The 14,810-nt window shown below is 50.5% G+C and overlaps 1 protein-coding gene across 1 annotated transcript in view; it reads left to right on the forward strand.

Moving 5' to 3' along the window:
* Window positions 1-344: 344 nt before the first annotated feature.
* The window catches only part of PHF2 (PHD finger protein 2), a gene marked incomplete at both ends in the record, with an annotated part of 61,916 nt that continues 47,450 nt past the window's right edge, over window positions 345-14,810 (forward strand). Inside the window, one exon of the mRNA XM_084238518.1 lies at window positions 345-442. Coding sequence (XP_084094644.1) covers window positions 345-442 — 98 coding nt within the window. The remainder of the gene's footprint in view (window positions 443-14,810) is intronic.

Below are 14,810 nucleotides of genomic sequence, written 5' to 3' on the forward strand. Positions count from 1 at the left end.
GCTGACGTAGAGGCCGCTCGGCGGCCGGGGGTCCCTTCGGTGGGGCCGCGGCTCCCCGCCCGCCGCCCCCGCGCGTCCATTCCCTTTTGTGTCCCGCGCGCGGCCCGGCCCCCGCGCACACTCGCGCCCTGCGCCCCGCGGGCCGGCGGGCGGCTCCCGGCGCGGCCCCTGCAGCCCGCGCGCCCGGCATTGTGTGGACGCGCCGGCCGGGTGCGCGCGGGCTGTCGTGCGCCCCCGTCCCCGTCCCCGGCCCCGGCCCGGCCCCCGCCCGGCCCGGCCCGGCCCGGCCCGACCCGGGCGGCGCAGCGCAGCTCGGGCCGCGGGCGGGCGGGCGGCGCGCGAACATGGCGACGGTGCCCGTGTACTGCGTCTGCCGGCTGCCCTACGACGTTACCCGCTTCATGATCGAGTGCGACGCCTGCAAGGACTGGTTCCACGGCAGGTGAGCGCGCCGCCCGCCGCCCGCCGCCCGGCCCCGCGCCCCGCGCCCCGCGCCCCGCGCCCCGCCGGCCGCGCGCCCTTTTGTGCCCGGGGCGGGGGCCGGGGCCGGGCCCCCCTGGCCGCCGCCGCGCACAAAGCGGGCCCGCGGGAGGCGGCGGCGCCAGCCGGGCCGCCAAGTTGGGGCGCCGGGCCCGGCCGGGCCGCTGACAGCCGGGCCGCGGAGGCCGGGCGCCCAGGCCCAGGCCCGCGCCGCCGCCTCCCCCGCGAAGTTGCAGGAACTTTCCCCGCGCGGGCTCGGCCGGCCGGGCCGGGAGGAGCGGCGCTCAGCTCGCGCGGTCCCCGGAGAGGCGCGAGTGGCGGGCTCGGACGCGGGCGGGCTGGGGGCGACGCGCGGCCCAGCGAGGTGGCCGCCGCGCGCCCCCTCCCCCGCCCGGCCTGGGCTCGGGACCCCGCCGGGCTCCCCGGGCGGCCAGACCCGCCGGCCTGCGCGGCCCCGGCGGGAGTGTGGGTGACAGAACAGTGTCTGTGTGTGGGTGGGGGGTGCTGTGGCTTTGCCGCCTCCTTCCTGGCCATCGCGTTCCCCTGTTCTCCCCGCGCCCCCCCGCTCCAGAAGGGGACACGCTGGTTTTGACTTGACCTTATGCTCTAGGAGGAAGATGGGGGGGGGGGTAAGGCTTGGCCCTTCAGTGGCCATGATCAGCCTCTGTGGCTAGTTTTCAAAAGCCAGGTCCCTTCCACCCAGAAGTGGATGGAGGAGGAGGAAGAGGAGCTGATGCGGTGCCCAGACTGCTCCAACAGGTTCTCATGTGTCTGGGCCTCAAAGGACCGGCCAGGGGCTGTCCAGGCTGTGTGCCCTCCGGGCTCCAGCCTTCAGGATCCAGGATTGGGACCGGGGGCAAGACAGGGGCATGTGGTGGTAGGTAGTTCCTGACCCAGACAGGAGACTGCCCTGCAGATTTTGACTGTGAATGGGCCAGTGACACTTACACACAGGCTGTGGCCTCCAGTCTCACTAGTTCACATGTGGGGAATTAGGCAGCCAGGATGTGACAGGGCCTGCTCAGGTTGGCCAGTGCCAGAGCCAAGTCCCACCTCAGTATCTGTGACAGGGACCCCAAGGGAGTGGGGGGCTAATGGGGCAGGGATACCCGCTGAAATCTCCCAGATCTGTCAGCTGCCTTCCTTGGATGCCCGCCTGGGGTGTAAATGCTAGGCCCTGCTGAAGACATGCCGCTATGGACACCCACCAAGTAGCGTTCTCCTGAAGTCCACTGCGGCACCTGGGGTGAAAGGTGCCTTCAGTCCTTCAGGGCTCTGCATTTCCAGTGATGCTGAGAAACTTGCCCCCAGTGCTCTGAAAGTGGAGGGCTAGTGAGGGGCTGCCATCACCCTCATCTCCCTCTGTTCTGAGAACTCCTGGGGCACCTATTGGCCCCGACCTGTGCTCCAAGCCGAGGCTGGGGAAGATGTGGGGTCTGGGAGGACCTGTGCCTGCCCAGGAGCCCCCTCCAGGCAAAACCAGTTCTGAACTAGACCTTGAGATGGAAAACCGAGGAACGAGGGCAGGAAGGGGAGAGGGACTGTGGGCTCACTCGGAGGTCTGTGGGACTTGCTGGACTGGGCGAAGTAGAGGCAAGCGATACCTTACTGGGGATGTTTGGGGGAGATGTTAGCTCCTTATTTCTTATTTCTTGTCTGGAGTCTTTAAGGGAGTTTGGTCAGCTCAGATTCATTTCCACCTGTGTGGGCTGGTAGGGTCCAATCGGCCATGCTTCCTCTGCCTGGAGGCATCTCCTGGTAGAAGCCACCAAGGGGCACTGTCAGTGGTGAGTCCTGAGGCCAGAACTGAGCAGATGCTGAGTGGCAAGAGACAGATTAGAGGTCAAAACCTTTCTGGCTGTGACCCCGCCCTCTGTGACAAGAAAGGTGTATGACATGGTCTGTGAATTTCTCAATCTTCAGATGTTCCTGGGTGACCCAGTGACTCTTTCCAGGTGCACTACTACTTGCTCTGTTGTTTACTTTGTATTCTGTAGCTCAACTCACTTTTTAAAGTTTGACTACTTTGTAACTTTTTATTTTTAGAGAATTTTATACTGACAGAAGAGTTACAAAAATGGTATGTTTCTCTATATCCATCCCCCTGCCTCCCCTCAATTTTACATCTGATCAAATAAATCACGGTGGAGAGGAAGCAGAAACCAGATCAGTGCTGTTAACCAAACTGCCAGCCCCCTCAGGTGTGGCCCCACCTTGTGTTTCACTCTGTGCCTCCTTTCTTCCCTGAATATTAACCTTTACAAGGAAACTTCCTATCATCCTGGAACCAGAATACTAGTATAGTGTGCCATAGACAGTACCTGTGAAAACCTGAAACTGTTACAGGAAAAGGCTCTGTTTATGTCTCACCTGCCATCTGTCATGTCCCTCCAGTGCATCCCATTTTGGGAGGATTGGAAGAGGGTCCCCGAGATCCCTTTAACTTATAGTGACCAAATCTTTGCTGCAGATGAATCTAGCAGCTTCCCCAACTGAGCACATGGGGGAGCAGCCCCTTCCTGGGGTCTAGCCTCCTCCTAGGATAACCCAGCTCTCTCCCAGCTTTCTAGGGGGAGTTTCTTGGGAGTGCCATCACCCCAAGAAGTCAGGAGCCTGGGTTCTACCCCATTTCACCATGACTGGTCTCTCGGGCCGGGTGTCAACCTAGCTGCATTCCTGGCACTGACTGGAGTGTCACCTGGCAATTGGCTTTGACTAAGAAGGGATGGATTTGGGTTTATGGGTTGCCTCCAAGCTGTCTTGTGTGTTTTATAGGAAGTGTGGCACCCAGCAGTGTTGGGACCTGTCTTTTTGGAATGCCACAAAGCCATTTGGGCAAAGTACTGCAGGTGCTTCTTAGACCTGTGTCCTCCTCAGACCCGTGTCCCACTGCCCTTGTCTTCAGCGAGGTGTTCAGCCGTGGCCGTCGCTCCAGGGAATGACCTGGCACCTCACCTTGTCACCACCCTGATGTGAAGAGTCTCAGTCTCTGGGAAAGAGGAATGATTGTGTTAAAGTACCAGACATCCTAAATCCTAGCCCTTGTTCAGTTGTCTGTTATATTAAACTTGAGGATTTTTGGAGGCAGAGACAGTACAATTGATTTCAGAATTCAAAAACTAAGGTGCTGTGCAGTCCTGTGAGAGGTTCATTCATTCCTTGGTAAATGTTCATTGGCCGTGCTGTGTGGGATGTAGTGCTGACCTGGGGTACTAAGGCAGAGCCCTGCCTGTTTTGGGACTTTTTCTTTGGAGTCAGACTCAGAAGTCAAGAACTCCAGGCCAGCCTGGTGGGGAGGGACCCTGTTGGAGTCACGATGGAGCACTGTAGGGACAAGAAGTAGGCTGGGGGTGAGGAGCACATCAGGGGGCCGGCAGGGGTGACTTTTCCCTGACAGCCAGCGCCACATTGGCAGACACTGAGCAGAGGGTGGCAGGAGAGGATTGATGATTTAAAAGGTCTCTCTGACTGCCTTGGGGACAGTTGGGGATGAGGGTGGGGCAGGAGCCCACCTCTGGGTGAGAGAGGAGTGGGCCTGAGGGGTGGGGCCTGGGGTGGGAAGTGGGGGTCAGTTCTGACATGAACAGTCTCCAATTTCTGTGTGTCTGTCTGTACGTCTAGGCTCTACCTGCCCTCCTTGCTGGGGTCATCTCTGTGCCTATCCCCGCAGGACTGGCTCAGCCTTTGGGGCTTCTTGTAGAGTCCCTCACCCCACCCAGCCTTAAGCTTCTTGGGAGAGAGCCATCTCTGTAGGTCCTTGGTTCTCACAGGCGATTGTGACATGGAGCTTGGCCCATGTTGCCCTTGGAGGCAGGGACCAAGCTTCAGCATTGTAATGTGGGCGATTAGAGCTGACAATTGTACCAGGGGAGCGCCATCCACTTGGAGATAGCCTTGTGGCTTGTATGATGAGTTTAGCAATAATGGTGAATCATGCAGAAGTGAGGCGTTCTCACTGTGCCAGTTTAAGAAGCTGTTGATGGTTGAAGGATTGTCCGGGTGGCTCTAGAGAGCAGAGTGGATGTCCTGTCCCTCTATCCTTTCCAAAGGAGGCAAGTTCAGGGAACCAACTTGGAGCAGGACTCACTGAAGTCACCAGAGTCTCCAGTTTTACTGAATACATGAGCTGGAGGCATGTTTGGTATGAACCTCTCTCTGCCTTTGCACATGGACTTGTGGGACCACTGGGCTGAGGTGTTGCTCTGGCCTCATGACAGGGGGTAGAGGTTGGGAGCTTGGTGTTAAGCCTGCCCCTTCCCCCATGGGCATCCCTCTTTTGTAGCCTCCCCTCCCCTCCCCTCTGTGCTCATGGCACATGGCAGGGCCATAATCCAAAAGAATAAGGAGATTGCTGTTGGGAGTGAGGATTGGCCAGAAAATGACCTCCAGCTGTGTGCTGGAAGAATCTCATTCCTGAGATTCTGTCAGCTTTGAAATGACTGGTGTGACCAACAGTGCCGCAAGTTCATGCTCACTGGCCTTTATGGTGTCAGGACGAGTTCAGGGTCACCTCTTATTGGTCTTACAAAGACCTAGGCCAGGCGGATTGCCCTCCTACTTCTAGCCTGGAGGGGGACATCTCATCTTCTGACCACCTGGGTACAGGAGAGAGGTGGCAATTAATTAATTAGGTTGTTCTGGCTGAAGGACCTGAACAAATCCAGGCACTGACATCCCCATTTGTGTCCATGGTTGCAAAAGTGCAACATGGATAGAAAGCTGGCAGCCGGAAGGCTACTGCTCCCTTGCCTAGTGGGTCAGCCAGCATCCTTCAGGACTCAGTGGCCCAGTGTCCTGCCATCTTCCCCTGCCTCTTTCCCTTCATCTTGAGTATCTTCATCCCCCTTGTGCCTTGGTTCTGAGGATTTTGGCTTGGTGATTGGGAAGTCTAAGTGTGGCCTTCAGAATGGGGCTTGGCTCTATGTTTTAGGGTAGAGGATCTGGTGATCCAAAATGCTGGGTCATGCTCCGAAAAACATAGACTCGCAGCCAAGCTTTGACCTTCGAGCACAGGAACTGAAGGTCTTTGTGGTATTTGCCCAGACAGATGGAGAAACTAGCCTTTTATTTATTTTTCAATTGGGGTGAAATTCACATACCATAAAATTAACCATTTTCAAGTGTAGTTTATGGCATTTAGCAGTTCAAAATGTGCACCCATCATCTCTTATCTAGCAATAATTCTTAGTTATTTTCATCACCCCCAAAGAAAACCCCAAACTCATTAAACAACTCCTTATTCCCCTCAATCCCCAGACCTTGACAGCCATCCCCCAGCTTTCTGTCTTACAGATTTATCTCTTCTGAACTTTTATATAACATACTCTATGGAGTATATTATATATTGTGTCTGTATAGTATATATTGTGTCTGATTTCTTTCACTTAGCATGAGGTTTTTTGAGTTCATGATGTTGCAGTAGGTATCAGAACTGAACTGATTTTTTATGGCTGAATAATATTACGTTGTATGGTTATACCACAGTTTGTTTATCCATTCACCCCTGATGAACATTCAGGTTTTTTCCACCTATGGCTATTGTCAATAATGCTTTTATGAACATTCCTATACAAATATTTGTTTGAAGACCTGTTTTCAATTCTTTTGGGAGTTGCCAGGTCACATGGTTTATTTTATATTTAACTTTTGAGTAACCAACAAACCATTTTCCACAGTGCTATGCCATTTTAGATTTTCATCATGAATGTGGAAGCAATCTGATTTCTCTACATCCAGGCCAACACTTGGGATTTTTATCTTTACAATTATAGACATCCTAGGGGGTATGAGGTGATAATGACTCTGAGCATTGTTTCAGGTGTTTGCTTTCCATTGGTTTATCTTTTTTGGAGAAATGTCTATTGAAATAGTTGGCCCACTTTTAAATTGGTTTATATGTCTTTATTGTTGAATTGTAAGAGTTCTTTGTATATCCTGGACATTAGACCTTATCAGAAACATGATTCGCAAATGTTTCTCCATTCTGTGGATTGTCCTTTCACTTCTGTGATAGTGTCCAGTATCTGGAAAAGTTTTTAATTTTGTTGAAGTTCAATTTATCTTTTTCTCTCATTGCTTGTACTTTTGGTGTCATATCCAAGAAACCATTGCTAGCTTAAAATCATGAAGTTCAAGGTAAGAATCAACTTTATTAGTTTACATATGGATGATACAGGCCATTTGTTGATAAGACTGTTCTTTCCCTACCAAAATTCTTGGTGGCCTTGTTGAAAAATCATGTGACCATAGACATGCAGATTTATTTTTGGGCTCTTTGTTCCATCCCATTGATTTGTATGTCTATCCTTTATGCCAGTGCTATTCTGTTTTGATTATGGTAGCTCTGTGGTAAGTTTTGAGGGCAGGAGGTTTTGTTCTTTTTTTAAAAAAAAATTCTTTTGGCTTTTGAAGGCTCCTGAAAATCTCATATGAATTTCTGCAAAAAGCGTTGTTCGGATTTTGACAGGGATTGTGTTGAGTCTGGATTTTGTGGATAGTGCTGACATCCTCAAAATATTATGTCTTTTAATCCACAAACAAAGGATGTATCTACATTTATTTAGATTTAGATCTCTTTGATTTCTTCAGCAATGTTTTGCAGTTTTCAGTGTACCAGTTTTTCATCCCTAGGTTACATTTGTCCCTAGATGTTTTATCCTTTTGGAAGCCATTGCAAATAGGATTGTTTTCTTAATTTCCTTTTGGAATGTTCGTGGCTGATTCTGTCACCCTTTAAAAAAAAATCTCTTTCAGAACCAGACGTGTGCAGGGTGCCTCCACATGCTGTTGTGTTCCTGCTCTGTACACACTTGGTTGCATGCCCTCAGCCTTTCTGTCTCACCATAAGTGTTGGTTGAACTGGGTCATTTCTCTATGTGTGTGGGTTTCCTTGTATTGTGTGTGGGATGCTCTTTGAGGTGTTCACCCTGACTTTGAGGGAATTGTGGCAGCGCAGTGCAGGGCTGATGCTGATCTTCTCGATGACTGCAAGGAGGGTGAGGTGGGCTGTTCTATCAGGAGGGAGCATACTGACACTGGACAGCCTGCCCAGGTGACAAGACAGCTTGATGGGCAGGAGTGGCCTGACAGTGGGAGTCTGCCTTGGTACTCCCCCCAGCAACTCATTGCTGAGAGTGGTGGGGCAGTAACAGGACCCCAAGGACCCGCTCTGGTGTGAACCTGACAGGAGAGGTCTGTACCTGGGATTTTAGCCCAGACTGTTGACTGAGCCATGAGCCTTTTGCTGGGGGTGGACTGTGTCCCCAGTACACTTTGGACATGTGTGCCTGGAACAGAGCTGAGCCCTTGGCACTGTGCTTTGGGACTGAGCCCCCCAAGGGGGTGTCATTTTCTGCTTCATCTGGATTGGGCCACATTCTTTCTATTCATGACACACTGTGGGCCTGGCAAATGTAAGCATCTGATTGGGCCTAGAGGGTGTTCTGGGGACAGAATCTGAAAGTGTGACAAATCCCCACTGACCTTTGCTGGGCACCCCCAACTGCCCAGCTATATGGACTGTGGTACATGAGGATCCTATCACTCTGAAACTTTGTTTTCTTGTCCCTTAAAACCCCACTGAGTCTGGGGCAAATCTCTGGGAATGCTGGGCTGAGCAGGAAGGACTTCCTGGACAAAAGCACATCTCGGGGTACAGGACCTCCCCTGCCATTCCCGTCTCCCCACCCCCGGGAATAATTGCCATCTTCATGGAAGACAACACACATTTAGGCATTCATGAGAGACTGAAATATGGTATAGCATCCCGGCAAGATCCAGAAACTGCAGCTAGATCTACTTTGCCTCACAGATGACCAGACTGGGGGAGAGTTGAGGTGTGACTTCTTAAGAACTCCCAGATCCTGGGTGGGGGGAGCCTCCAAGGCACATGGGACACATGTTGGGGTAGGAGGTAGATCCCTACTCCTGCTGTTGAAGTTTGTGAAACTCTGGGATAAATTGCCATTGGTATTGTAGAATCTTTCCCTTAGTCTGTCACAACTCCTGATAGTGTCTCTGGCTGCCTGTGAGTTGCAGCACATAAAAGGTGTCTTAGAGCCAGGCACCCAGGGTGGCAAGGGATTGGTCTGTCACTTGCTTCCTGCCAGCACCTGTACTTTCTGTCATCGCCCCTGGACTGTCCAGCCCCAGGGGCAGTGAAAGTGGATGCTTGTGTGCATGAAGGACCTGCCTGGGGTGAGTCCACAGGTGTTGGAGAGTGTGAGGGGGGTCATGAGGAGTGGTGTGTCTTTGAGTTTAGGGGCTCATCTAGCATGTCCCCCAAGCCCCTCGGGTCAGCTCTGAGGACTGTTCCCATGGTTTCTGCCTTGAGGACAGGTGCAAATGCCTTCTTCCTGACCACGGGCAATTGGGGGCCAGTCTTCAGCTCATCTTTGCCTGAGTGTATGGGGTAGCCTCTCCTGGCCTCACAAGTCCCCTCTCCAGTGTTAGCCACCCCTATAACATCTCTCTGGGGCCCTGAAGATAATGTTGGTAATGATGATGGCACAGGGAAATCTGGGCATTTGGGTGGGGGTGCCTGGGCCCTGCCCTTTAGGTCCCTGCCACTTTTTTTTTTTTTAGATTTATTTATTTATGCATACAAGAATGGCAGTACAGGCCAGAGGTGCGGGGGCAGGGGTTGGGGTGAGAGGATTCACCAGAAACAGAGTGGGGAGCAGAATAGGCAGACTGACTGAAATACACTCTTTTTTTTTAAATAAATTTTATTTTTATATTCCCCATATAATTGCAATCCCCTTATTTTGACCCCAATCCCTCCCCTCCCTGCCCCCCACCCCCCACAGAGTGTCTCTGGTTCATAGTTTTTGTTGATTTTGATTTTCACTTTCTTATAGTTATTCATTTTCCTGGTCCCTTATTTAAGTTTTCTAGATTCCTGCTATGAGTGAGACCATCCGGTATTTTTCTTTTTCTTTCTGGCTTATTTCGCTGAGCATGATCCCTTCCAGCGCCATCCATGTTGCTGCAAACTGCACGTGTTTATCTTTTTTGACTGCTGAGTAATATTCCATGGTGTATATGTACCACATCTTCTTGATCCAGTCATCTATTTTTGGGCATGAAATACACTCTTGAGAGGAGCAGCAGGTGAGGCAGGGAGGTCTGCTGTGCCATCCCTGCCAGTTTTCAAGACTCATGGTTTCCTTCCCTCTGCAAATGACTCTCTAGAATGGCAGGTGGGGGTGTGGGGCCAGGGGCATCCCTCTGCTTTTGCTACCAGTGCAGGCCAGCGAGCTCTGGAGGGGCAGGTTCCAGGTCCTCTTTCTGCAAAGCAGATGTCTAATTTGGGATAAAAGCTCAGGAGAAGGAGGCACACAGATTTGTCTTCAACTCGAGACAAAACTTTGCAATCATTGGAGCTGTTGCCAAACCAGCCATGTATGGAGCAACATCATGCTGGTGAGAGTGGGGTTTCTCAGCCTCTGCTCTATTGACATTTGGGTCAGGAATTCTCTGCATGGTGGTTTTTTGAGCAGGACATCCACCGAATCCCTGGCCTCTGCTCCAGAATCCAATAGTACCCCCACATCCCCAGCCAGAGCTGAATGTCCCCTGGGACCAAGTCACACCAGGTGAGGGCAAGAAACAAACTACTCACCTTCATTGGGTAAAAAGTGGCACCTCTAACTACTGTCTTGTCTTGTATTTATTTATTTATTATGAAAAGAAATAACTGTGTTTATTCACTTAAAAATAGTTAATTGCATAAATTTGCAAATGGAACACTAGCACAGTTTAAAAAAAATAAAGGACAAGAATATGAGTGAAAGCTTGTCTTCTCCCCATACCCAGCTGGATTCCAACTCCTTAGGAAAAAAGGCAGAGGTTTTTGTTGATATATTTGTGTGGTGTACCCAACCTTCTTCCTTGCTTGTGTGCAAGCGTATCTGTTGGGTAAATTCCAGGATGGGAAGTTGTGGGTCTAAGGGCATCGTATTTCCGGTTTAAAAATTGCCAGATAAATTATGCCAATTCCCCACACACTGGGCAGCCCATTTTCTGAAGGTTTTGATCTTCTTTAGTTCAGCCTGGATAGTGAAAAACTGTATCTCACTGCAGTGTTAGCGTGTGGTTATTACAGGATATTAAATATTATTATATATTATCATCTAAGTTACCTAATTATTGGCTTGCTGGCTTTTCCACTCTTTCCTCCCTGCGATGGTAGGATTATATAGGTGGCCCAGAGTTTTGCTAATGCAAGCTGAAAGAACAGGTTCAGTCAGTCTGAAAGGTGGATGCAGGCATCTTGGGCAGAGGGTCCCATCCCTGCCTCCTGCCCCACAGTACCCGAGCCTCTGCTTTCTGGGCTGGGCTGGTGGAAGGTATAGGCTCACCTGTTTGCCATGTGTCCCCTCCACTCCCTTTCTAAGTCCTCTTGTAATGTCAGACCTTATTTGCTTCCCACCCTCTGCATAAACGTTTTCTTTTTTACTTGTTTTAGAAAAATTACAAACATGGTAGTGTTTCTGCATGTCCATGGCTCAGATTCCCTGAATGTTAACATCTCAGGCACCACTGTGCCTTGTGAACCCACATAGGTCCTGCAGAGCCAGCCACCCAGAGCAGACCCCTCTGTCTACTCAGACCCCTTCATGGGGTCTGAGATCCCTTCATGGTCTGTGTGCTTCTGAGGAGCCCTGTCTTCCCACCCCTCGCCTTACCTTCAAGCACCCTGACCAAGCACCTCAGCCTGGAGGGAGACACCCCTGTAGCTTTCTGGCCCCATGACCTAGGAAGGTGCGGTTCAATAGCATGGGTGGTCTCTGCAACGCTCTTGGAGGCACTCTCCACAGCCTGGCCACATCGGGTCATGGATGCTGTTCCTTCTTGTTTCTTCTAGATCTGTAGTGTGTCTTATTTTTTTACCTTTAAAGTGTTCCTTGAAAGGACCTCCCTGGTGGTGCAAGGGGTTAAGAAGGTGCCCGCAGCCACTGCAGCACGCGTTCGATCCCCAGCCAGGGAGCTACCGACATGGCGCAGCAACCTCTCCTGTCTTGCCCGCTGCTCCCCTCAGCAGTGTTATTTCAGTCAATCCACCTGTTGTGTTCCCCACACTGTCTCTGGTGAATCCTCTCACCCCCCACACCTCTGGCCTTTACCCCCATTCTTGCATGTATAAATAAATAAATCTTTAAAAAATATAAAGTGTAATAGTCTTTGGAATCCCCTCTCTGAGGCGCTGACAAGAGCACTTTGGGCCCTTTACCTCCCCAAACCCCTGCTTTGAGTACAGGTGTGACTACCATGTGGTCTGGACACCCCAGTGCATTGGGTGGTATGAGCTGGTCCTGGGGAGCATGTGACCAAGCCCCTGCTTCATAGACAGAGCAGAGACGGTCCCATTGTGTCTTTGGCCAAGTGCTCATGCCTAACCATGCTAACAAATCCAGCAACACCCTGAGAAGACCCCAGGCCCCAGGTGTCCCCAGAAGGGCTAGAAAGCCTCTCATCCAAGTTGGGGAAGCCCTGTGGCTGGTCAGTGATCTTTTGCCATTGAACAGACCCATGATGGACTACACTCCTGGATCCTCGCCATGGCGAGGCCACCCCTCAAGCAGAAGGCTATGTCCAGCTGGACTTATGTTGGAGGAAGTAGCCACAGGCTTGTCTGCCATGAGCATCCTCCTGCTGGGTCCCTCTTCCTAACCCCGCTCCCTCCCCATTTGTCTCAGAACCTGAGACTTGCTCCCACGTTGGAACCTTGATCAGGAGCCAACTCCTTGCCAGCCACCTCCACGCTGGCCTTGGAGGCCCTTGGGGTAGCAGAACCAGGCTGGATTGTCTTCTGCCTTCTCCTTCCTGACACTCTGTGATTTGAGACTGAGGTTCATTTTTAAACTCTTGGGGAACCTTAAGGACAGCCCCTGTACAGGAGGATGGAAGCATGTGGTAGAAGCCCCATTTTAGGGAGTGGGACACAGAGTTACCTCCCACATGGCCCTGTTCATTCTGCAGACTGTCTGTTAGTTAAGGAAAGGCTTTGGTGAAATCACCCTGGCAACACCTGGCACTGGCTGCTGGGCAGGCGAGTCCTTACAGGCCTTTCCTGAAGTGTCCCATTTAGGTTGAAAATCATGGACGAGGCATAACTGTGTGCTTGTTGATATTCTGGAAGCTGTTTCTAGAGTCATGTGCCTCCAACTATTGGCATGGGTGTCATGCCAATAGAAGGATGGAGGGCCCTGGTGCCTCTCTGCACAGTGAGGCTGAGTTCTGTGCACCTCATCTTGTCCTCAGGACTGTCCTGTGAACCAGACAAGCCCCAGATTTAGTGGTAGGGACCCTGATGTTCGGAGTGGCTCTGGAGCCAGGCACAGGTGGGCTGCCTTGTCCTGAATCACAACTCCTTGGCGCTGCACATGGCTACTACTGGCTAAATCTGGTAGCTCAGCTTTCACCATCCTAGCTTATAGCTTGGGCCCCAAGGGATGGCCCATAAGACACTGGCCCCATAACCTATGGCCGTTGGGATTCTGGGACAGGGCCTGTGGGTTGGAGCACCTCCAGATTTCTTAATCTTTGTTTTTTCAGTCCTTTATGGTTAAAAATGGAGGGGAGGGGCAAAGAACAGTAAGACAGGACCCTGTGTTCCCTACAGACACAGCAGCAGTGGGGACCAACCCACCTTTTTTCTAGGGCTGCTTCCCTAGGGTTACAGTACAGAGGTGGTCATCAAACACCACCCCCAGCTACCCTCTAAGCTTCTGTTCTCATGGTATGCTGGCAACTGAGGACAGGGGCCTCCCTTGATCTAGAGTTCATATTTCTCTTAATATAACCTTGGGCTGCTTTTGCTTTCTGGTCAGATTTGTCGCCCAGCAGCCTTGTGGGTCTCTGAAGGTTTTATCCAGATGGAAGGCTGTAATTCCCAGAGGTTCCCAACAGAGGTATTTGCTCTATATCTGCATACAACTGGTTTCCTTAGAAACTGCTGGAGTAAATGCTGCTTCTGAATTTTAAAGGGACCATGCACCTTATCTAGAATATCTGTTCAAAATCCACCAGAACAGGTTTTAAAATATATGGGGAAAATGTATTTTCAGTATTCATTTAATATATCAAGACTTCTAGACTCTTGGATGACAGAGTTGAAGGGATGATTAAGGAAATTATAGTGTACTCACACAATAGAAAATTATGTAGTCATCAACAATCATGTTTACAGTTAGATTTTAATGATATTGAAAATATTTATGAATAACCTATATATGATTTAAGTGGAAAAAAGCAACATTTAATATCTTGTATGATAGCTGGCGTTAATTAGTCAGAACAGAAAATATACAAGGAGACACGCTAAAACGTTAAAAGCATTAGGAGTATTTTTTTTTCCTGCTGCTTTTTCACTTTTCTGTGTTTTCCAGCTTGTTTTCTGGGAGCATAATATTGCTTTTATAACTAGAAATAAAATAAGCACAACTATAAGATGGTCAGAGTTCAGAGGTATATAACCTGTCTGCTAAGAAGGGCTCTGAGAGCCCCTGGGTAGGAGTTTTAAGCCTCTTGGGCTCTGCGTGGTCAGAGTCAGGGACCTCAGGCTTCTGGGTCAGGAGGGTACCCAGCTGATGACTGAACTCTCACTACTGCTTCCTAAGCAGCAGGACTTCTGTCCTCAGCTGCTCTCATGTCTGAGGATCCCTCCCTAAGTGGGCACGCAAGCTCCAGGACATTTGGGGCTGCTGCATGGGGCTTTAAATACTTACTTTCTTATGTGAACTCAGATACAGATTCCGGGCAGTTACTTGGGTGCACTTGGATGTATACAGATACCAAGTGTTTTACTGATACTCCATCTGAATGTAGACTGTGGGGACACCTAAGGCCAAAGTTTGAGGAGCCACTTTCAATTGGACCTACCTAGGAAGACAGCAAAAAAACCTGAAAATGTAATGTAAGCCTTAGAAATTTAGCATTTGGTGTGGCAGAAAATATTTTCTGACTACATTCATTGTGATTGTTTATTCCAAAATGCCCAGTTCTAGAGTGGATTGAGACAGGTGTGCACACACACACCCTTTCTATTTGCCAGACACATTGCAGCGCACAAAGGGGCACGTGGCTGTAGACACCGGGCTCACATTCTTAACTTCTACATGGCTGGTGTGTGCCAGATACGTGTATATCTAAGGATTCCCTGTTCTTTTCCTTTTTCTTACACAATTTACAAAGATCAGTTTCGTATTTTCCTGCTTTATCAAGGCACAATCAGTAAATAGATTTGTTATACATTTAGAGTGTACGACATGAAGATTTCATGTAAGTGTGGATTTCTCACCATGGAGATAATTCAAACACCTTTCACC

This window comes from Talpa europaea (assembly GCF_964194135.1).
Source record: "Talpa europaea genome assembly, chromosome: 7".
NCBI classification, from domain to species: domain Eukaryota; kingdom Metazoa; phylum Chordata; class Mammalia; order Eulipotyphla; family Talpidae; genus Talpa; species Talpa europaea.